Source organism: Corythoichthys intestinalis, chromosome 1 (assembly GCF_030265065.1).
Source record: "Corythoichthys intestinalis isolate RoL2023-P3 chromosome 1, ASM3026506v1, whole genome shotgun sequence".
In the NCBI taxonomy this organism is placed as follows: Eukaryota; Metazoa; Chordata; class Actinopteri; order Syngnathiformes; family Syngnathidae; genus Corythoichthys; species Corythoichthys intestinalis.
Window position 1 is genome coordinate 7,721,200 of NC_080395.1, and position 23,376 is coordinate 7,744,575.

Genomic DNA, 23,376 nt, shown 5'->3' on the forward strand with positions numbered 1-23,376 from the left:
CGCGTGATCCAATTGGTGGACTAGATTGCCGCCTGTGTATAGACAAGTTTTCGAGGTACCGGTTTACTTCCTTATGTCTTCCTTCCCCTTCCGTTTCCGCCTGTTTACCATTGAAGTCAATGGCGGTGGAATCGAAGTTGGATGGTCTTTATACAAGATCCCGGGAATGTTATTTTGATGTAGGCGGGTGGAGAACCAAGCCAAGGCCTTCATGCTTCGTACCATGTCGATTTCCAAACCATGGGTGCTCGTACTCGTCATACAGGAGGGACGGAAGATGTACAAAACTGACAGCTCCTGCAGTCATGCCCCCGCTGTTATGGAAGGTAATGTGCTCTAAAAATACGAAACCTAAAATCTGGCGCATGAAACGACTTGTTGCCTTTGCTATTGATATTACGATGATGATTGTAATTACGAAGTTTAATTGTTTTTACAACAACTAGCTTCTGCTACTGCTGCTATCCGCCTGTTGCTAATCGTGTTTGAATGCACCGCATAAATCAAGTGTTACAAGCTTTTATTCGTTTGTTTCCAGCTGGGAAACGCTGTTATAAAAGGGAAGACAACTTGACTTGTACGTTGATGGACATATATCGAACATATATCGTTTGCGTTCCACAATGATGATGACAGCTCGACTCCCGGGAGAGGCCGAGAGAGAGGCAGGAATTGTGACAGACGGTGGTTCGCCGAGATCGCCGTGATCCAACTACGAACTTGTGAACGGCAGCATCTTTAAATATATGCTATTGGAGCTGGAATTACCGAGGACGGGAAAAAAGCACATCTAAATGCCACCGAGGGCCTCCGTGATGTCGCTATTTGTTCACGAGGCTCCGGAGCTCTGCGGTCTGATATCACATTCTCGTATGCTATTTTTGCAATACTTTTATAAATGTGATTTATTGACCTGTTTTGGAGTGCACCAATCGTTTTAAAAAAAAACAAGAAATGGAATCATGTCTAAATGTTTTATTGCGATCAATGCCTGCAATAAAAAAAAAAGAATGACATACTGTGTTAACATCATATGTACATAACCTTGTAGCATTTCCTTGTAACAAAACTATGTCAGCCCTTCTGCAGTCGGCAAATGTAATATAACTTGTAATTTCACCACATTTTGGTCACTAATGGCCGTAGTAGCAATCCATTCCTCACGTTAACACAGGCTGACCGTTGTTAATAATTTTGTCCACGAATGATCAACGAAGTGACACGAACTGCTATCCAATCTCTTCTACGTGTCATCTAGGTCGTGCTGAATCAATTTTTGAAGATTCCATGGGTTGCTCTGGCTTGATTTCGTAGTTTTATCGTCGTCAATACACTGCTAATACACTGCTACTCAACCGGACCGGAAGTGCGAAGCAGACATTTTCCTAGATGGCGGCGCCCATATTTCGCTCAGGAAACTTGGCACCAAACGATCACCACAGACTATGTAGTAGTCATTTTATATCTGGTAAGATGCATTTAATATATATTTAGAAGATTTTGGGCTGACAACCACAATTAAGATCATTGTGTGACGTTGGTGATTGGGGTCTATATGGTTGCCTCTTTTTCTTTGGGAGTGGAGTTGTTTTGTTGGTGTTGTTGGCGGTAAGCAGAGTAAAAAGAGGGAGAAAAATACAACTTCAGTGTCTAATTTTTCGCCGCCAAGCAAGCGTTACAAAATTAAAAATGAATGAAAACTAAATACTATTGAATATGTCATCATTATCATTTAAAAAATTTCAGTGACTGGTAAAAATAGATTATGACCGGATTTTTATGACCCTGTCAGTCAAAATGACAGACAACGAAAATGTCTAGCGCAACCTCTGAGCCAGAGCCTGGAATTATTTCAAGGAAAATATGGAGGGTGCCACTGTGTGTATGTACTCTTTGCTAAGCTGAGCTCGCATACCACGGTAGCATGTTGGCTAGGAACGAACACTTGAAGCGCCGTCACCCAAGTGTAATTTTCGAAAACAACAAGAAACGACAAGCTAGCGGATTGTAAATCCATAGAACTTTCATCCTTTTTTTTTTTTTTAAATGGAAGTTGCCTTTATGTGCGTCGTATCAACGTGCATTTTTATTTAATAAAATAATTAATATAATATATATAATTATATAATATTTTATTTAATTATTATTAAATTTATTAGGATCATGGAAGCTCCCACTTGGGGAAAATATATGCATATATCCTGTATATACATAATGTAATAAAAATTAGGGCTGTCAAACGATTAAAATTTTTAATCGAGTTAATTACAGCTTAAAAATTAATTAATCGTAATTAATCGCAATTCAAACCATCTATAAAATTTGCCATATATTTCTGTAAATTATTGTTGGAATGGAAAGATAAGACACAAGATCGATATATACATTCAACATACGGTACATCAGTACTGTATTTGTATATTATAACAATAAATCAACAAGATGGCATTAACATTATTAACATTCTGTTCAAGCGGTTCATGGATAGAAAGACTTGTCGTTCTTAAAAGATAAATGGTAGCACAAGTTATAGAAATTTTATATTAAAATCCGTCTTAATGTTTTCGTTTTTAAAATAATAAAATAAAATTTGTAAAATTTTCAATCAAAAAATAAACTAGTAGCCCGTCATTGTTGATGTCAATAACTACACAATGCTCATGGGTGCTGAAGCACATAAAATCAGTCCCACCCAAGCGCCAACAGAGGGCGACAAAACTCCAAAAAACACAAGTAACAAGTGGACATTGGACTATACTGTCATTTAAATCTGCTTGAGCAGGGCATGTGCGTTAATTGCGTCAAATATTTTAACGTGATTAATTTAAAAAATTAATTACCGCCCGTTAACGCGATAATTTTGACAGCCCTAATAAAAATATATATGGAAACACAGCACTGGCCTACTTACTGTAATCCATGAGTGCACTAATGTTAGTTACTTTATATTATAAAGTATTATCGGGTATATACATATAGTAGCATACTTTAAAATTAATACTATATATTTAATTTTTGTTACTGTGAGTATGTGTGCCTTTCATTCAAAATAATTGTATTATTTCAGTGTGCCCTCTGCTTTATTTTCAGGTTAGAACAAAAGTTGAAGTTTTTCCATAACCTCTGTTGTACGCCTTATAAAGACTTCATTTTTGGCTAGTACATTGAGGAATTTTTGACCCCAGATGGCTGCACTGTCGCCTCATAGCTAAATAGAGTTTTCCTGAGTTGACTTGAAGTTCGTAAGTTGAAGTTCGCGTCAGTGGCCGTCATCTTGCATCTGTGATGTTTAAAATCACGTCTCTGCTGGAATAATCATTTTTTGTCACAATTACATCGACAAACTGGCATCACAACGACAAGGCAGGAGTAGAAGGGGTGTAGAACACCAATAGAAGGGCATCCGGTCCTTAGTAGGTGAGTAGAAGAAGTGAATTAGGCCGAGTCTGAAGATGAGTCCCCAGAAAGAAGGGACAAAATATTGTCAAAAAGTGGCATTTTTGGAATGTGAAGTTGTGCTCATTTGATCAACCTGGATATGCAATATGTCCAATTAAAGCTAAGATGTTACATTTTTATGATAAGTTGCCAAAACCTTACTGAGATTTATAGTGCACTGTAGGAAAATTATTATTTGTTAATAAAAATGAATAACAAATTACCCTATTACGACTTGTTCCATTCTGTTAATATAGGAACACAAGCACATTCATATTTTCCCAAACAAATAGCTATAGAATTCTCAACACTGTTGACCTCTTGGGATTCAAGCCCACTTAATAGCAAATGAACCACCATAAAGCTTTGAACCAATTGTCTGAAAAAAATTGTACAGTGGTAGCGGCAACTTTCTCCGATGAAGAATATTAATAACTTAAATACTTTCGAAAGAAAAAGAAACAATTGAAATCCAAACACTGAAGGAAATATTTTTTTGAATAGAAAAAAATAATAGAACGGAGAATTTTTTTTTTAGCTGACATACTATGCAACACATCTCCAACCCAGCGGAACATCATATTAACGAAACGAAACCCATAAGCAGAGTTTAAGGGGGGGCCAGGCCCCCTCTAACGGCCGAAAAGTGTCATTGCATGTAATTGACTTTCCTATATAAAGTTGTAAAGCATTAAAAGAAAGAACAAAAATGAATGAAATGAACAAAAAAATATATTTTTATAATAGTTCAAAATAATTTTTCGAACAGATCATGTGACTAGCACCTTAGATTGTCATTTGCTTTGCATATTAAAAAAAAATTCGGGGTGGGCAATTTTATTTTTCAAATGATTTTTACCTTTGTTTGAAAATATATTTTTATTTGATTGAAGCAACTTTTTGGGGGGGATTTAATGACTTAGACACCAATGTCCTACACTTAATATGGCCCCATACACAAAAAGGACTGCTAAAATCAAAGAAAACTTAAATAAAAATTAAATGTGCTCAAATGCAAATATTTGAGTCTCAAATATTTTTTCGCATTCAAAAACTTTTTTTCTATGATTGAAATTTTTTTGGGGGGTGGGGGGGATTGAAGTGATTTTTCGTTTGAAAATATATTTTGTTTGAAGCAACCTATTTTTGGATTGAATAATAAAGACACAAATGTCCTTGCCAAAATGTGGCCCAAACGCAAAACAACATTACTTGAATCACTCGCTTCAATCAAAATAAATTAACTTCAATCCCCCCAAAAATTCAAAAACAGCTTTCAAATGCATTTTTTTGTTTCAAAATGTATTTTTGACTTCAAAAACATTTTTTGATCAAATAATGAAGACACAAATCTACCTCCATATGGCTCCGCCCAGGGGATACAATTTTTGACTGGGGTAACTACATTGACACGACACCGGCGGGCGTACCATATTCAATGGATGACGATCTTGGTGAAAAGTATAGCTGTCCTAAGCAGCCTGATTTAGAATTCCCCTCAAGAATGATAGAGAACAACACAAAAACGCTCATTTTCAACTTATTATTATAAATATTCTTGTAAGTTAACTTTATTGCTCACAATGCGTTTTGGGGTCATCATCATGTTGTGCCCCCCAGCCCAAAAGTCAAACTCCGCCTATGACGAAACCTTCAACATTTACGTTGTTTCTTCATCAACCAGAGGCTAAGAACCGTCCGCAGCTTGAAATGCTGTGCTAATTCTTGTTTTTACTGCGACTGCCACTACCCGATCGTGACGGCCTACCAGATCCCGACGGAATGCTACTGCGCTTGCGCAAAACGACGCCGATTCCTCCCGAGTAGTGACGGGATCTGTCGTTCACTTGAGTAAACGAATCCATTCCGGTTCGTTCAGTAAAACGATTCGTTCAAACGAATCGTTCAACGAATCGTTCGCCCCCCTCATCTCCCTCCCCACCCAAATGAATCGTTCGGTTAGTGAACGGGAAGTGACGTTGCCGAACGAATCACCAAAGACCGCTTCGCAGTATAACTGAACGGGAAGTGACATTGCTTGGTCCCTCCCTCTCTTGCACATTGACCACTCGTCGTAGTTTCAGAAATGAGTGACAGGCGATATCATTCTGCTCTCAGAGACAGCCTCGTCTCCCTCCCGCTGCTGTAAAAGCGAGGGAGAACTTCCGCGTCGTCTGTCCTAGTTCTATGGGCTCAAAGTCATGGCTCGTGCTTGCATTTCGAATTAGGACACGGTTAAACATTTTCCTTTTGAGGGGGAAGTCGGGGTTTGGGGTCGGGGGCGCACGGACTTTCTTTAGCATGATCTTGCTCACATATACAATGCTGCTGCTAACAGCCAACGCGGCATGCCTGCTGTCACGAAAATAAAAATAAATCGAAAGTTTAATTTCTAATTATGGAACGGCCAACACATCATATTAACCTCTCGCTCTGTTGTATTTTTGTTTTTTATTATTAAGATGATCGTTTTGAATTTTTGCACTGGTATTAATAAATAAAATAATCCGGTCAGCTCCCCTGTCGTCCCCGCATCTCAGATCGTCAAATGCTGACGAGAAACAATTGTTTGCTTTATGATTTCGCCTTTCTACTCTCATTAGTCTGTTAAGAAAAATGTAGACATATTGCGACATCTCCCGTGTCCGTGCGCTTTGTTTTTGGGGCGCTTGAGTAGCACATGATGGACGGATTGACATAATTTGTCAAACCAACCGACACCCTCTGACACGAAAAAAAAAAAAAAAACACTCGAAAAAAATTGACATGTATATACAGTTTCATTGCAAATCAGTATTATGGTGATCATACTAAATATTATTTTTTTTCTGTGCACATATGAGGTACATATCGCTGCCATGAAGCCTCCATATAGTGACAGTTCTCTGCCCGCTTCACTGCCGTCACGCGACCGCAGCTCAGGTTTTGCTTGCCTCGTAGCTACGCGTGTTTTAAATTACTGTAAATTTGATAGTATATCGTCATAGGCACAGTCCCGAGTCTGTTGAGAAAAGTAGAACACTAAACCATGCTCGCTAGATTTGTGTGGTGTTTTTGTCTTTTTGAGCAGCATTTGATAGGCTCCACGTTAACAAATATGTGACAAAGTCGTTTCCTTTCATTTTATGACTCGTTCACCGCATAGTCATTACTGGAAAGTCAAGTTAGCAGCAAGCTAGGTCAGGAACCGGAGGACCGAATCACTGAACGGGAAGTGACAAAACTCAGTCTTTCCCCCCTGCCTGCACGCTGGCTGCTTATTGGCCACACGTGGAAATGAGTGACATACGCCATGATTCTGTTTCCGCTCCCTCCCCTGCCCGCGATGAGGCTGGCGTCTGATTGGTCGTGTGCGATGTCAGAAGACGCTGCCGCTTGCTCAACGCCCTCCCACGCAGCGAACAAGCGCCACCAACTTCATAGAACGAATCAGTGCAGATGGTGATTAGTTCGGTCTCGTTCACCCAAACAATTCGTTCAAAAAGAACGAATCGTTCGCGACCGATACAACACTACTCCCGAGGGATGACGGGAGATATTGATATGTACGTGTTGGATTAAACTAAGAAAATAAAAAATCAATCCATCCAATGATTATGCCATAGATAGACGTAGTGATGGCAACTTGAAACAAACGTGCTCCGAACCGATGACGTTTATTTTCAGTGATCCTCTGCTCCGGAAGCACTCTCTCGCTACCTATCCTGGACTTTCCGTTCTATTGTTTTTCCTTCTCCTAAACAAAACGTCCCATCTTAAAGCTTCGTGGAAGTAGTTTGGCTTTATGTTGAAGCTTTCCAGGCTTACATAACTTCGTTTTGGTTAGCTTACATCGCTAGCCAAGACACGTGAACTTATTTCGATTGCTTTAGTTTAATGCCACTTTCCGATTTTGTTTAGCTGTGGAGGGATCGCTCAGTTAACACTACAATAATTGCATTTAATTGTGTGAGACGCTTTTCGACTTGTTTTGAAGTCCAGCGCATCAAAACCATCACGCTGAAAAGTAGACGTGGAAGACGAGGAGAGGAAATCCAGGCCACGACGAGCAACTGAAAAACAAAAAATGAGGGTAAGATCACAACATCAATTGTTTTACTTTTTATGCAATATAAGACTTGCTTTGTTGTGATTAGTGATTATGACTGTGGGGCAAAATTCACATATCTGACTTGCCAAACAAAGCTCACGATAACGATGTCACGATATGGCGATACAGTACTACAATTATCTGTACATGGGTCAGGAAATCATTTAACTCATTCAGCCATTTTCAACGGAGCAAGGCCCTTTGCTCCCGGCCGTTTTACTGGATTTTGACTGCTTTTGCAAGGCCCACAGAAAATTCTGTTCTATTGCTATATGAACATGGAACCCATCAAAAGAAAGATTACTCTCTTCTTTCAGCAGAAAAAAAAGTTAGTTCATATCTTTTTCCTTTCTTTAGAAATCAGCATTAGAAAATAGCTTAGTTTGAGCAATTTTCCAATTTCTGATGAAAAAAGGGAGAAATTGAGCTTTTTGTGAAAGCATGCATTCCAAACATCGACTTATACACAGCTATTTTTTGCTTTAGTTACATGCAAAACATCTGAATAATGTTTTCCTTTTACAAAATAAGATAAACAACAAGACAAATAGAGCTTTTGATCGCAAAGTAACATTTTATTTACACATAACTAAACTATTAAACTGTTGAACTATTTGCGCACATAACAACGGGGAAGACTCTCGGCTGCTCCCGTGGCTTATCTGATGAGTCCGGATCAAGATCGGTCTCACTTTTTTCATCATCTTCATCGTTGGTTTCAACCTCGGGCTATGGAGTAACACAACGTGAGCTCCGCAGAACGCGTGTGGAACCTGACGCTGTTGTGGACGTCAATGTCACTATCCCATCAAGATAGATTTTTTTGAATCCTTCTTTGACGATGGTTTCGTTTTCTTTTCAAAACACTCCTCCGGTGTTGTTTGCCCTTTTTTTCCCCGATCGTTCTCCACATTTTTCTCAAATTCTCACGCGTCTTCACAAGATCCCTCCAACTTCTGTTTCCTGACTATCTTTCTTCACTTCCTTTCTTGGCCCGAGACAAATTCTTACCAAATGACTGACCTCCAGTGGCCGGTTTTATTGCTTTAAAATAGGTTTTGAGCTTTTTGCATTATATTTTAGATAGATCGGAACCTATAGATGTCTCTTGTAAAAAAAAAATAAAATAAAAAATAAAAAAATAAAAGACCCTAACAAGGTTCCCATGGCCTGGGACCGAGTGGGAGAGCGCTCGTCTTGTCCCCAAGAATGCTGTCTAATAATTCATAAAAGTGAATGAGTGACGAATACATATATGGCTGAAAACACTCCAGTGAATTGAAGTTCAGCTCTGTGACCCCCAATTTGGCCAAATTTCAAAATTGTCCTTTATGCATGTGTTATGCATCGTTGGAAAGCTTAAAATCTCCATTTTCTGGGTGAAGAAAAATTTTGAACACGAGGGCATTACATTAAGGTACTGCTTGTGTGACTTTAAAAAAAAAAAAAAAAGACTGGAGACAAAATGGCGGTCGAGACTCTGGCGTCGTAATGTTAAAATCGCGCAAGTCGCGTACGTCCTACCCTGGTGACTAGTTGTATACACCCGCCAAAACAGCCTGATAAGCACAAATATAAGTAAGCCTGCCCCTCTGCTATTGGATGCGTTATGGTGTTATACTTATATAGCGCTTTTCCACCTTTCAAGTTGTTGACATCAGCGCAGCGGCACTCTGAAAATAGAGCAAGGCTCTATTTTGGGTCCCGCCTCTCGGCACGAATTCATTCAAACTTGCCGTTCCGTCCAAGGTGGCCGTCCACCGATCACTTTCGCTGGGATTTCCTGTTACACATACTCAATGAATGGGTTGCCGCTGAACCCTTCACACGTTATTAAAAGTATTAAATAAGCATTGAATGTAGTTTTCCATTATTAAAGGTATTAAAAGTATTAAATTAGCTGTTGTAAGTCTGGAATGTTTTCACTGTGGTTTTAATTTTCAAGAACATCTCACTGCAACCTAAATTATATCCGTGACAAAGGTTTTTTTTTTTATTTTTTTTATTTTTATTTTTAAATCCATCACGAAGATGACCCATAGAATTTTTACGATGCACTGCACTACAAATCGAAATGCAACTCGTGCGTGCCAAACCAACACAACCGGCAAAACGGAGAATCCATCCACCTCTGCATCAGGAATGCGTCCGTTTGTCGGTGGAACGAAAACCCTGCAGGCAGAAGTATTCTGAACACCAAAACAGACCACCATTCATATACTTCAAATGAGTCCATTAGTGATCTGTTTCGGATATTACTTCATTTTTGGTTGGCATCAGCTGTCACAATGTTGATCATATTGCGTTTTGTTCCGGAGGGAGCGTTCCCGATGTCGTAACTGTCTTTTGTAACGAATTTTCAGTGGGCAGGAAAAAAAAAAAAACGCACATTTTCTTAATGTTTAAATAGTCTACATATTTTTATGATCATTATAAATGCATTTACACAATGAAATAACGCTGGAAAAGTTTGTTAAACATAATGGTGGTCAAATTGTGTTTTTTTTTTTTTCCCGGAGGGAGCATTCCCGACTTCGTAACTGCAGCCAATTTAAGCTCATCAAGACTTTAAGATAGAGGTCAAATCGGGCCTAAAAAATCCAGCCCGACCCGAACTGGTGCGCGGGTATTAAAGCCCCTCCCGCGTGTTGTGTGATAACATTTGTGACGATGTCTGCAAAAAAGCCTGTCTTTTATAACGAAGTCTCAAATGGCAGAAGAAAACGAACATTTTCTTAATGTTTAAATAGACTACATATTTTTATGATCATTATAAATTTATTTACACACCGAAATAACGCTGGAAAACTTTGTTAAATATAAATGAACTGATGCGGTTTTGCGGACTCGCAGGGGGAAGATTAAAAAGGGCGTATAGGCACGCTCTGGCTCTGCAATGACCATACAGCGCCTTCTTTTTTTTTAATCCAAATTATTTATTTTATAACAAGTATTCCTTGGTTTATCATTCATACATCTTTAATATATAGTTATTTCAAAAAGTTAGCGAGAAAGAACCCTGGCCCGGCCCAACGTAATAATTGACATTTTAATTTTGGTCAAGTTTTCAGTTTAATTTAGCTGTTTCCAGCTTGCTATGTTTAGAATTGCGATGTTTGTTTACCGCTTTTCCTCTTACTGCGAAGACGGAGGAAGTTATATCGGCCGCCGCTATGATATTTAAGTCATCAGCCATCTGCTGTGACCCGGGAATTTAACGACTGCTTTCACGCACACTGCTTCCCATGTCAGGCGACATGGGAAATAGTTTTCACACACAACTGCTGCACGGTTAAGTCCCGCGATATTCCCGTTGTTTTGGAGTATGTGATAGGGCCTCAAGTTACAACCAGATAGTTTAGGTTGCAGTTTATGGGTCATGCGAAGGCAGTGGACCTGCTTAAAAATTTCGGTTTGCCTTCGAATGAATGTGAATTTCGCCATTTTAACTCAAGAGTTAGCCATGTTCTCGGGGTCTTGGCAGGTGCACTAGCGGCTAGCCTGTTACAGAAGATGGCTGTCCTCCTCCTCTTTTTGTCCATAATTATTGTGTGCGTGTGTGTGTTTAAAAAAATTGACACATTTTATAAGTTACTTTAAATGTGTTTTAATTGTATCTTCAATATATGTGCATTCTTTTGTCAAACACACTTAGTAATTGAGGTTAAATATGATGTTCACTGCTTTATTTAATATGATTCAATATGATCTAAATAATGGGTGCGAGAAAAGTATTCATTTTCAGTTAAAATGGCATTAAAAAAGGTCTTAAAAGTCTTGAATTTGCATTGATCAATCCTGGGGGGACCCTGTTTGAGACGCTTTCTACAATCTGGATGGGCTAAAAATTAGATTTTGGCTGCCAGTCTGAACAAGGCCTTTAAGTGTCGGTAAAAAAATATGGCGGAAAACAGACAAGGCTGAAAAAGCGGTTTCTGCTCTCGCACCCCTCTATAAAATTATTAAAAGTATTTTAAGCCAAAAGAACTATTGTGTCTGATGGAACAATATGTTTATATGCTGCCATAGCAGATTCATGGCACATTAAGTCCCCGAACTATTTTTAATTTGTCCGTTTAACCCTGAAAACCCCCGTTTACAGACGTTGTGCAACCGCTTTTGATTCAACCAGCCATAAAAAGGTAATTAGATGTTTTATTCCAAATGTCTGTCATTTTTAGTCTAGAATCATTAATTTATGTCTAATATTTAGTTAAAAAAAAAAAAAAAACGACTAAAAAATTATTCACTCGCATGTTTTAAACATAATACGTCACAGTGAAAAAAATAGTGTCTGTAAAAAAGTCACGAATATCTACCTCATAACTATTACTTAATTGTATATTTTTTGTTACTGTCGAATTTTCCCCAATATTCTAGATGATAATCGATCCAAACAAAGAAACATTAGAAAAAAACGTTTAAAAACGTAAATATATAAAAATGAAAATCTCGATTGCTCCTTGACGTCTGCGATTTCTGCATCGCGACTAGAGCTGTGCCGACTAGTCGACGTTGTTGACGTCATTGATGATGTAAATGCGTTGACGGGCAAAACATACCGTCGACGGGTAAAAAAAAAAAAATTTACTTACGGACAAAGTTAAGAATGGCGGGCACTGGCGATGGAAGCGGTTGTTACTGGCACCCCCAAGGGGGCCGCTGTTATTTCAATGTGACCGGCATTGTCAGATTGAGCAAAGAGGAAGAAAGTGGGCGAGCGAGAGAGAGGGAGCGAGATCGGTGAGTTGGGAAAGTGCGCTGGTACAGCGGAATTCAGTGGCTTCATCCCCCACGTTTTTGTTTTGGTCAATAAAAGTATCCATAAAGAGCCATCCGACGCCTCTCGGTGTTTTTATGCACGCCGCCACCTTCCTGAGGAGGAAATCGGACGAACCGACGACAACGAGCCAAGGGAATCGCCGGAAGGCTTGGAAAGCTTAGAATCTCAATTTTCTGGGGAAAGAAAAATTTTGAACAGGAGGGCGTTTTTTTTTTTTTTTTTTTTAATGGTTTTAAACAGCAAAACCCTATCTGGAGGTGAGAGCACGCTAGAGCAGAATTACAGACGCCATGACTTTAACAAGATATTATTGCGTACTTACCTTGTTTCGATCCAAAAACTCGATGTAGCATGTATCACTGAGTGTCAAGACAGCTGTGAATGGCCACAGCTGGATTTTTGGGGGATTTTATGGGTGAAACATGGTAATGTAACAAGGGTCGCAATGCAGAAATCGCAGACATCAAGGGGTGGTCAAGATTTTCTTTTTCATATATTTACCCTTTTAAACATTTTCTTTCAATTTTTCTTTGTTTGGATCGATTATTTATCATCTAACATTTTGGAGAATATGTAACAGTAACAAAAAAAATACAATTAAGAGATAGTTATGAGGTAGATATCCGTGACTTTTTTACAGACACCATTTTTTTCCATTGTGACGTAATTGTTTGTTTGAAAGTTAAAATATGTAAAATATGTATGTAACATTTAAATATGTAAAGTAAAAGTAAAATTTGCGAGATTTTTTGTCTTTTTTTTTTTTTTTAAACGAAATATTAGACATCAATTAATTATTCAAAGCTAGAAATAACAGACATTTTGTATATACATATAATTAATTACCTTCATTTTATGGCTGGGTTGAAACAAAAGCGGTTGTGTGACATCTGTAAACGGGGGTTTTCAGAGTAAAACGAACAAATTAAAAATAGTTTGGGGGCTTAATGCGCCATAAATCTGCTATGGCAGCAAATAGACATATTGTTGTATCAAACACAACAGTTGTTTTGGCGTAAAACAGCATTTTTTTTAAAGGACCAGTGCAAAAGCAGAAACTGCTTTTTCAGTCGTGTCTGTGTTTTCCTTAGTTATGGGACGAAATGGGCCGAGGTTCCGAAGCTTGTGTCGAGTAATGGGAGGGGGGTTTCCACGAAGCTTGTAGCGAGGCGCGCGTCATTTCGGCAAAACCCGGAAATGATGACGTGGGAAGCCTCGCCGGCGGCCGGCTGAATCTCGTGAATGCTACGGAAGTAATCCAACGTTTGGCGCGCATTGCAAAAACAGGACAGACTACGGTATAAATTGGTTGCAAAACGCAATGGCGATCGCCTGCTATCTCACATTTTGTGGATTTCTGGCTCCTGTACTTGTTACATCTGTGCGCAACAGTGCAACCAGTGCAATCTTTTTTCGAGCCTTGTCCTTTGCTTGCGATGGAACCTGCGCGAAAAAAGCGATCCTCCCCTGTATGGGAACATTTTGATCTGATTGCTTTCAATAACGTAAGGGAGAAAAACTACTTTATATACAGTGCCTTGCAAAAGTATTTGGCCCCCTTGAATCTTGCAACCTTTCGCCACATTTCAGGCTTCAAACATAAAAATATGAAATTTAATTTTTTTGTCAAGAATCAACAACAAGTGGGACACAATCGTGAAGTGGAACAACATTTATTGGATAATTTCAACTTTTTTAACAAATAAAAAACTGAAAAGTGGGGCGTGCAATATTATTCGGCCCCTTTACTTTCAGTGCAGCAAACTCACTCCAGAAGTTCAGTGAGGATCTCTGAATGATCCAATGTTGTCGTAAATGACCGATGATGATAAATAGAATCCACCTGTGTGTAATCAAGTCTCCGTATAAATGCACCTGCTCTGTGATAGTCTCAGGGTTCTGTTTAAAGTGCAGAGAGCATTATGAAAACCAAGGAACACACCAGGCAGGTCCGAGATACTGTTGTGGAGAAGTTTAAAGCCGGATTTGGATACAAAAAGATTTCCCAAGCTTTAAACATCTCAAGAAGCACTGTGCAAGCCATCATATTGAAATGGAAGGAGCATCAGACCACTGCAAATCTACCAAGACCCGGCCGTCCTTCCAAACTTTCTTCTCAAACAAGGAGAAAACTGATCAGAGTTGCAGCCAAGAGGCCCATGATCACTCTGGATGAACTGCAGAGATCTACAGCTGAGGTGAAAGAGTCTGTCCATAGGACAACAATCAGTCGTACACTGCACAAATCTGGCCTTTATGGAAGAGTGGCAAGAAGAAAGCCATTTCTCAAAGATATCCATAAAAAGTCTCGTTTAAAGTTTGCCACAAGCCACCTGGGAGACACACCAAACATGTGGAAAAAGGTGCTCTGGTCAGATGAAACCAAAATTGAACTTTTTGGCCACAATGCAAAATGATATGTTTGGCGTAAAAGCAATACAGCTCATCACCCTGAACACACCATCTCCACTGTCAAACATGGTGGTGGCAGCATCATGGTTTGGGCCTGCTTTTCTTCAGCAGGGACAGGGAAGATGGTTAAAGTTGACGGGAAGATGGATGCAGCCAAATACAGGAACATTCTGGAAGAAAACCTGTTGGTATCTGCACAAGACCTGAGACTGGGTCGGAGATTTATCTTCCAACAGGACAATGATCCAAAACATAAAGCCAAATCTACAATGGAATGGTTCAAAAATAAACGTATCCAGGTGTTAGAATGGCCAAGTCAAAGTCCACACCTGAATCCAATGGAGAATCTGTGGAAAGAGCTGAAGACTGCTGTTCACAGACACTCTCCATCCAACCTCACTGAGCTCGAGCTGTTTTGCAAGGAAGAATGGGCAAGAATGTCAGTCTCTCGATGTGCAAAACTGATAGAAACATACCCCAAGCGACTTGCAGCTGTAATTGGAGCAAAAGGTGGCGCTACAAAGTATTAACGCAAGGGGGCCGAATAATATTGCACGCCCCACTTTTCAGTTTTTTATTTGTTAAAAAAGTTTAAATTATCCAATAAATGTTGTTCCACTTCACGATTGTGTCCCACTTGCCTGAAAGCCTGAAATGTGGCGAAAGGTTGCAAGATTCAAGGGGACTGAATACTTTTGCAAGGCACTGTAAATGTGAGTGTGTGTGTACCTATCTGAACCAAACGTCAACAGAATGAACAATCAATTAGTGTACTGGGAGGCACAAAAGAATACCTACCCAAATTTATATAAACCGGCACTCACATTTCTCTGCACCCCAGCTTTATCTTTGCCTTGTGAAAGAATATTTTCTAAAGCTGGTGAAATATTGTCCAAAAAAAAGAAACCGTTTAAAGCCAGCCACTGTGGGAAAGCTATTATTTCTAAATAAAAAGGAATAACAAATTACCCTTAGCACTTGTTCTATTTTGTTCATACTAAATTACTAACACGAGCACATTCATATCTTTGTCTTAAGCAAATAGCCATTGAATTCTTAACAATGTTGACCTCTTTGGCTTCTAGACCACTTGATGGTACCATAGGGTAAATGAAGCACCATGAAGCTTTGCTACATATGCAAACCAATTGGCTGCAAAGCTTCATTGCTTCATGAGGCTTCATTTGGCCATCACTAGTTTTCCACCATATACAACATGAAAATCACGGCGGGAAACTGAGCAAAGCTGGACTTTAGCAAATGATGTGATATTTTTCCATTTCCAGTGTCCCGCAGACGTCACTATTAAAGAGCTTCACTCTCAGAAGCACAATCCCCTCCACGTTAAACAAGAGTTGGAAATGCCGTACATCAAACAGGAGGCGGAGCCAGAGACCTCCAGCATTAAAGAGGAACAGGAAGATGAAATCCCCAAGTTTCCATTGACTGTCACTGTGAAGAGTGAAGAAGACGACGGTCCAAGCAAAGAGAGCGGAGCAGAGAAACCTTCAAACGACTGCTCATTCCGACTCCTGACAATAAAAGAAGAAGGACGATCACAACCTGACGGTTTGTTACCGCTGCTCTCGGATGGTGACGACAAAATGTCGCACTCTTCTGATTTTAACACTGTACGGGCGGATAAGGACTTTGACCCAAATGCTTCAAAATACTTAAACAAGTCATCTTTGAAAAGAGACACAGAAGCGGTTTGGAAACCTTTAACCTGCTCACTTTCCGATAAAACATGGATTCTGGAATATGACTTAAAAAGAGACATGCGACCACACACCGGGGAGAAGCCTTTTGGCTGCACAGTTTGTGGTAAACGATTGGTTTCGGAGAGCAATTTAAAAAGACACACAATGATACACACTGGAGAGAAGCCTTTTGGCTGCAGATATTGTGGTAAACTGTTCGCCGATAAGGGAAATTTAAACAAACACACAACCATACATACTGGCGAAAAGCCTTTTTCCTGCTCAGATTGCCATAAAAGATTCTCTCAGAAAGTACAACTAAACCGTCACATTAAAACACACACTGGAGAGAAGCCTTTTTGCTGCACAGTTTGTGATAAACGATTCGCTGAGAAGGGAAATTTAAACCAACATATGACCACACACACTAGAGAGAAGCGTTTTCCCTGCTCTCATTGTGATAAAAGCTACTTAACGAAGGCAGATTTAAACGATCACACAAGGACACACAAAGGGGAAAAGCTTTTCGCCTGCACACTTTGCAATAAAAGATTTTCTTGGAAGCATTCGCTAAGAATACACACTCGTGAACACAATGGGGAAAAGCCTTTCGCCTGCACACTTTGCAATAAAAGATTTTCTTGGAAGAATTCGTTAAGAATGCACACTCATACACACACCGGGGAAAAGCCTTTTCCCTGCACATTTTGTGGTAAAAGGTTCACTGAGAAAGTAACATTAATATGTCACACAAGGGCACACACCGGGGAAAAGCCTTATCTCTGCACATTTTGTGGTAAACGATTCACTGCTAAGGGAAGTTTCACCAATCACACAAGAACACACACTGGAGAAAAGCCATTTCCCTGCACAAGTTGTGGTAAAAGATTCCTCGATAAAAGACTATTACACAATCACGCAAGAATACACACTGGGGAAAAGCCTTATCTCTGCACATTTTGTGGTAAACAATTTACTGAAAAGGGAGGTTTAAGCAAACACACAATGACACACACTGGGGAAAAGCCATTTGCCTGCTCAGTTTGCCATAAAAGATTCTCTCGGAAAACACAACTAAACAAGCACACAAGAACACACACTGGAGAGAAGCCTTTTCTCTGCACATTTTGTGGTAAACGATTCTCTGAGAAGGGAAATTTAAGCAGACACACAAAAACACATAATGGAGAGCTTCTCACCTGAGCAGTTTGTGGTAAAAGATACACCCGGAAGGAAGATTTAACAATCACGCGAAAAGAAATACCTAACTTACTACGGCTTACTGCTTTTCACAATTTTACTTCTGATTATCAGCATTTTGAAATGCAGTGATCCCTCGTTTTTTGCGGTTAATGAGGACGCCCCGCACCCTGAGATAAGCAAAATTTTATTCCACTAAAAAAAAATTTTTTAGGAGGCGTTTTTAGAATGGATTTATTTAGATTCAGCATTGGAAAGAGATACAGTGCCCTCCATAATTATTGGCACTCCTGAAAAAGAAGTGTTTTTTAGCTTCTAATATTTTTTTTTTTATTCAAATAATATGGGACCTTAATGGAAAAAAAGAGAAAAATCCAACCTTCAATACAAGTGCATTCATTCAGAGGGGAAAAAAATCCCACATAAAGAAAAAATTATTTGACATCAAATATTGTGTGTCACAATTATTAGCACCCCTGGTGTTAATACTTTGTACAACCCCCTTTTGCCAACAAAACAAGGTCTGGGGACTGAGATGGCCATGGGAGGAGCTTGATTTTGTGTCTGGTGAACCATTTCTGTGTAGATTTGGCCATAGGTTTTGGTTCATTGTCTTGCTGAAAGACCCAGTGACGACCCATCTTCAGCTTTCGGGCAGAGGGCAACAGATTTTGATTTAAAATGTCCTGGTATTTCAAAGCATTCATGATGCCATGCACCCTAGCAAGGTTCCCAGGGCCTTTGGAAGCGAAACAGCCCCACAGCATCACTGACCCACCCCCATACTTCACAGTGGGTATGAGGTGCTTTTCAGCATGCGCATCTTTCGTGGCACGCCAGACCCACTTATGCCCCTTTCCCACTGAAACTAGTGGGTCAACGTGCGTTTTTCTAAGCCGATGCAACCCACTAGCAATTGGCATTTGGCACCTTTCCCATTGACAAAAAAAAGCCGTGTCTTTTTTTTTTTTTTTTTCCCCACCCGTCTAACCCCCACACCCCTCCTCAGCCGTGCGTAAGGTTCGTGACGTCACCACGCTAAGATGCGCTTCGACGAGTATGACCGAATTCAGTTCAAGGAAGTAAACAATGCAAAGCAACATAGAAGCCTCCTTTCCGTTTGTGTTCTGTTTTCATGCTTTTTACTGCCCTCAAAATGGTCGAAATGCAGCAAAGGATCAACACTCTGCTTGTGCTGAGGCAACGTAGGCGACGTGAATTTTGGCTTGAATTTGAAAGGAGTCGTGTACGTCACAGAAGGAGGAGAAGAGCCTTTGTTTCATCTGTTATGGCTATTGCTAACGCTGCTACACCGACTGTTCGTTGTATGTGGATCTGGGCTAGAGCACATGGTTTTTGTTTTTTGTTATGACGCATCACGTACTAGCCTACGTCACCACGTAGATTAGCGTGTTGACTGTTGACCCGGGGTTTTGCTGTCACACTGCATGGCGATCAGAGCCGAGGTGATTTTAATGCGGGTCGCTTGGCGGGTTGATTTACACGGGTCGAGGCGGGTCGCTGCACCTTTCCCAATGCCACCAAAAGCCGATTTTTTGTGGGTTGACACGGGTTTTTTGGCCTGTGGGAAAGTGGTATTAGTGTTTGTTGCCAAAAAGCTCAATCTTGGTCTCATCTGAGCAAAGGACACGGTCCCAGTTGAAGCCCCAATACCGCTTGGCGAACTCCAGACGTTTGCGTTTATGATTGTGAGTGAGGAAAGGTTTTCTCCGTGCATGCCTCCCAAACAGCTTGTTGGCGTGTAGACAGCACCTCATACCCACTGTGAAGTATGGGGGTGGGTCAGTGATGCTGTGGGGCTGTTTGGCTTCCAAAGGCCCTGGGAACCTTGTTAGGGTGCATGGCATCATGAATGCTTTGAAATACCAGGACATTTTAAATCAAAATCTGTTACGCTCTGCCCGAAAGCTTAAGATGGGTCGTCACTGGGTCTTTCAGCAAGACAATGACCCAAAACATACTTGTATTGAAGGTTGGATTTGTCTCTTTTTTTTTCCATTAAGGTCCCATATTATTTGAATAAAAAAATATGTATATATATATATATATATATATATATATATATATATTTAAGAAGCTAAAAAAAAATTTCAGGGGTGCCAATAATTATGGAGGGCACTGTACATATAAGACATGATCCCCCCCAAAGTATAATTATTGAATTTTTCTTTAAGTGAGTCCTCTCAAATCAACAAAGCAACACATCACAATGAGTTGCCATAGCACACTAAAGCCAATGTTTAACAAGTTAAACGAGTCGGCGCCTTTGAAAAGTAGTACTCTCAAGCTTTTTTGGCAAGTTCAAAGCAGCTCCCTTGTCACTCATTACTAACTTTAACAAGCTGCAGCTGCCTGCAGGCATGAAAATCACTCCCCTTTCGGCGAAATTTGCCGTTTTGAAGTCAAAAAGGGTGACCTGCGTGAATTGCGTAGATCCGAGGAGAAAATTTTTATGGCGTGGGGGGTCGTAATTCCATCTATCTAACTAATGACATGTTTTATTGAAGTTGCTAAGCCTGTCGCGATATGCAATGAGTCCATTGTCGCAAGGTAAAGAAAAATGAGGGCGATATTTTTCACGGCTTCATTTTATAACTTAATTAACTAACTTACTAACTAACTAACTTAACTTAATTTTATAATTTGTGCGTGCGTGTAGATGAAATATGAGACTCCAGTTCATTTCACAGATGTTTATTGGTAATCAACACGCCATAAAATTACAGTTCAGACTTACAAAATAAGGAAACACATTATTAAACCCTGTAAACGTTAGCATTGCTACATTGACACTAATGGGAAAAAAAAGACAACCTACTTTAGCCTGCTATAAAACATTGGCAGTCTTGGCAAACTTGCGGTTAAAAGGTGACACTTCAAACATTAAAATCGCTGGTCAACAGCATTTGCAAACGAAAAAACGAAAAGAAAAAAAATCCGAGTTTCACCACAAGCAATGACGAAGAGTGCTTTTTGCAGAGTGTGAAGCTGTTAGCGGTTTAGCGAACATACTTCCGGTGAACTTTTCAAAATAAAAGGATGTCACGTTCATGTAAATAATGATTTTTTGGCCTGGTTAAAAAGAAGCTTCAGGCGGGAGAATGAGAGGCTATAGGTGATCAGATGGGACATCGCTATGAAAGCCTGCATGGTTCAAGGGCGCAACGTTTGAAGCACGAAGCAGCGAGGGGTCACTCCATTGTAATAATCATGCTGTCGCTCGATTAAAATTTTTTAATTGCAGCCAGACGGGTTCACACTTGTTACGCTGCTTCAACGTGCCCCATTTTGCCATTAAAACTCAAAATTAAGCTTTACCAGGATCAAGTCAAAAGGATGATACTCTCTCCCAGAGCTAGTGACATTGGAAGTGTGTCGCGGGGTCTTGAATTCCATACTATGGGATGCTGGAAGGGCCATAATTTATCGCGCAAAGGGGGGTTGCGTTAATGCCTTTACTAACGAGTTTAAAAATGTATATTCAGGACCGGCCCAAACGTCACGATTTTCCCGGTCCTCCCGATTAGCTACTCCGGTCCTGCTTTGATGCTTCCCTTCTTTTAGTTGTTGTTTGTCCAATTTCCAAACTTTATCTGAATAGTTTCAGAGAAGATTTCTTTATTCGTCTTGTGCATTGTAATCATTTGAAATCTGCTCCATTGTAGAATTACTGGATCTTTTTATGAGTACTGTCAAATATTGTTTATTACTGATTGACTTCATTTTTTGTGAACTGTTTTTAGCGCTCTGTTCTATAAATATGGGTTGTATATACTAGTACTCTTTGCGTTGCATTAATTTACTTAACTGGACAACCATGGCATTGTGCTTTCAATAAATTATAATAAAAATAGCATTGTTTTTGGCAGCCCTTTTAATTTTCGACAAAAACACTTACCGGTAGTCATATTTTACTCTTTCCAAATGTGTTTGTCTTCATCTAGTTTTAGTCGTCGATTACTCAAAACATTTTCTTCTGTAAAATTCAAAAGTTTTTGTGCAAAAAAACAAGGTTTACAACAATTTTGAAAAAAACATTGACGTATGAGCACATACAGTGCCCTCCTTAATTATTGGATTTATAATATGTGTTTTTTAGCTTCTAATAAATTTTTTTTCTAAATAATATGGGACCTTAATGTAAAAAAAAAAAGGGGGAAATCCAACCTTCAATACAAGTGCATTTATTCAGTGAGGAAAAAATCCCACATAAAGAAATAATTATTTGACATCAAATAATGTGTGTCACAATTATTAGCACCCCTGGTGTTAATACTTTGTACAACCCCCTTTTGCCAACAAAACAAGGTCTGGGGACTGAGATGGCCATGGGAGGAGCTTGATTTTGTGTCTGGTGAACCATTTTTGTGTAGATTTGGCCATATGTTTAGGGTCATTGTCTTGCTGAAAGATCCAGTGACGACCCATCTTCAGCTTTCGGGCAGAGGGCAACAGATTTTGATTTAAAATGTCCTGGTATGTCAAAGCATTCATGATGTCATGCACCCTAACAAGGTTCCCAGGGCCTTTGGAAGCGAAACAGCCCCACAGCATCACTGACCCACCCCAATGCTTCACAGTGGGTATGAGGTGCTGTCTACACGCCAACAAGCTGTTTGGGAGGCATGCACGGAGAAAACCTTTCCTCACTCACAATCATAAACGCAAACATCTGGAGTTCGCCAAGCGGTATTGGGGCTTCAACTGGGACCGTGTGCTTTGGTCAGATGAGACCAAGATTGAGCTTTTTGGCAACAAACACTCTAAGTGGGTCTGGCGTGCCACGAAAGATGCGCATGCTGAAAAGCACCTCATACCCACTGTGAAGTATGGGGGTGGGTCAGTGATGCTGTGGGGCTGTTTCGCTTCCAAACATATGGCCAAATCTACACAGAAATGGTTCACCAGACACAAAATCAAGCTCCTCCCATGGCCATCTCAGTCCCCAGACCTCAACCCCATTGAAAACCTGTGGGTGAGCTGAAGAGGAGAGTACAGAGGAGAGGACCCAGGTCTCTGGATGATTTAGAGCGATTCGTCAAAGAGGAATGGCTGAAGATCCCTCTTTCTGTCTTTTCCCATCTTGTGAAACATTATAGGAGAAGATTAGGTGCTGTTTTGCAGGCAAAAGGGGGTTGTACAAAGTCTTAAAACAAGGGGTGCTAATAATTGTGACACACATTATTTGATGTCAAATAATTATTTCTTTATGTGGGATTTTTTCTCCACTGAATAAATGCACTTGTATTGAAGGTTGGATTTTCTTTTTTTTCATTAAGGTCCCATATTATTTAGAAAAAAAAAATATTAGAAGCTAAAAAACACATCTTAACCAGGGGTGCCAATAATTATGGAGGGCACTGTATATCAACTGCTACTGAAGCAATGAAGCTTTTCAGTCAATTGGTTCAAAGTGTCATGTTGGCTCATTTGCTCTTAAGTGGGCTTGAAGCCCAAGTGGTCAACAGTGTTGAGAATTCTATAGCTTATTAGTTTGGGAAAATTACTAGTATATGCAGAGACGTAGCATGGGTTCCCGGGGGCCCCAGGCAACAAGCAACATGGGGCCCTTCGAGCGTGTGCAAGTAAGGGGGACAGTTGGACTTGGAGCAATAGCATATTTAATAAAAGTTTAATAATGCCTCGCGGTCTCATAGAGCACATAGAATGCGCTCATAGAGACACTCAAAGTGCCCGGATTCTATACATTAGGACATAAAACTACAGTAACA

The 23,376-nt window shown here is 39.9% G+C and overlaps 1 protein-coding gene across 2 annotated transcripts in view; it reads left to right on the forward strand.

Moving 5' to 3' along the window:
• Window positions 1-23,376, forward strand: part of LOC130911875 (gastrula zinc finger protein XlCGF57.1-like) — a 262,137-nt gene that overhangs the window by 230,101 nt on the left and 8,660 nt on the right. The window contains exons 1-2 of one of the 2 annotated variants that reach the window (XM_057829546.1): window positions 7,121-7,510; window positions 16,010-16,292. In XM_057829546.1, the coding sequence (XP_057685529.1) occupies window positions 7,505-7,510; window positions 16,010-16,292 (289 nt within the window). In that variant the 5' untranslated portion in view covers window positions 7,121-7,504. Of the gene's footprint in view, window positions 1-7,120; window positions 7,511-16,009; window positions 16,293-23,376 lie in introns of those variants that run through there. The other variant, XM_057829540.1, reaches the window with a different exon arrangement.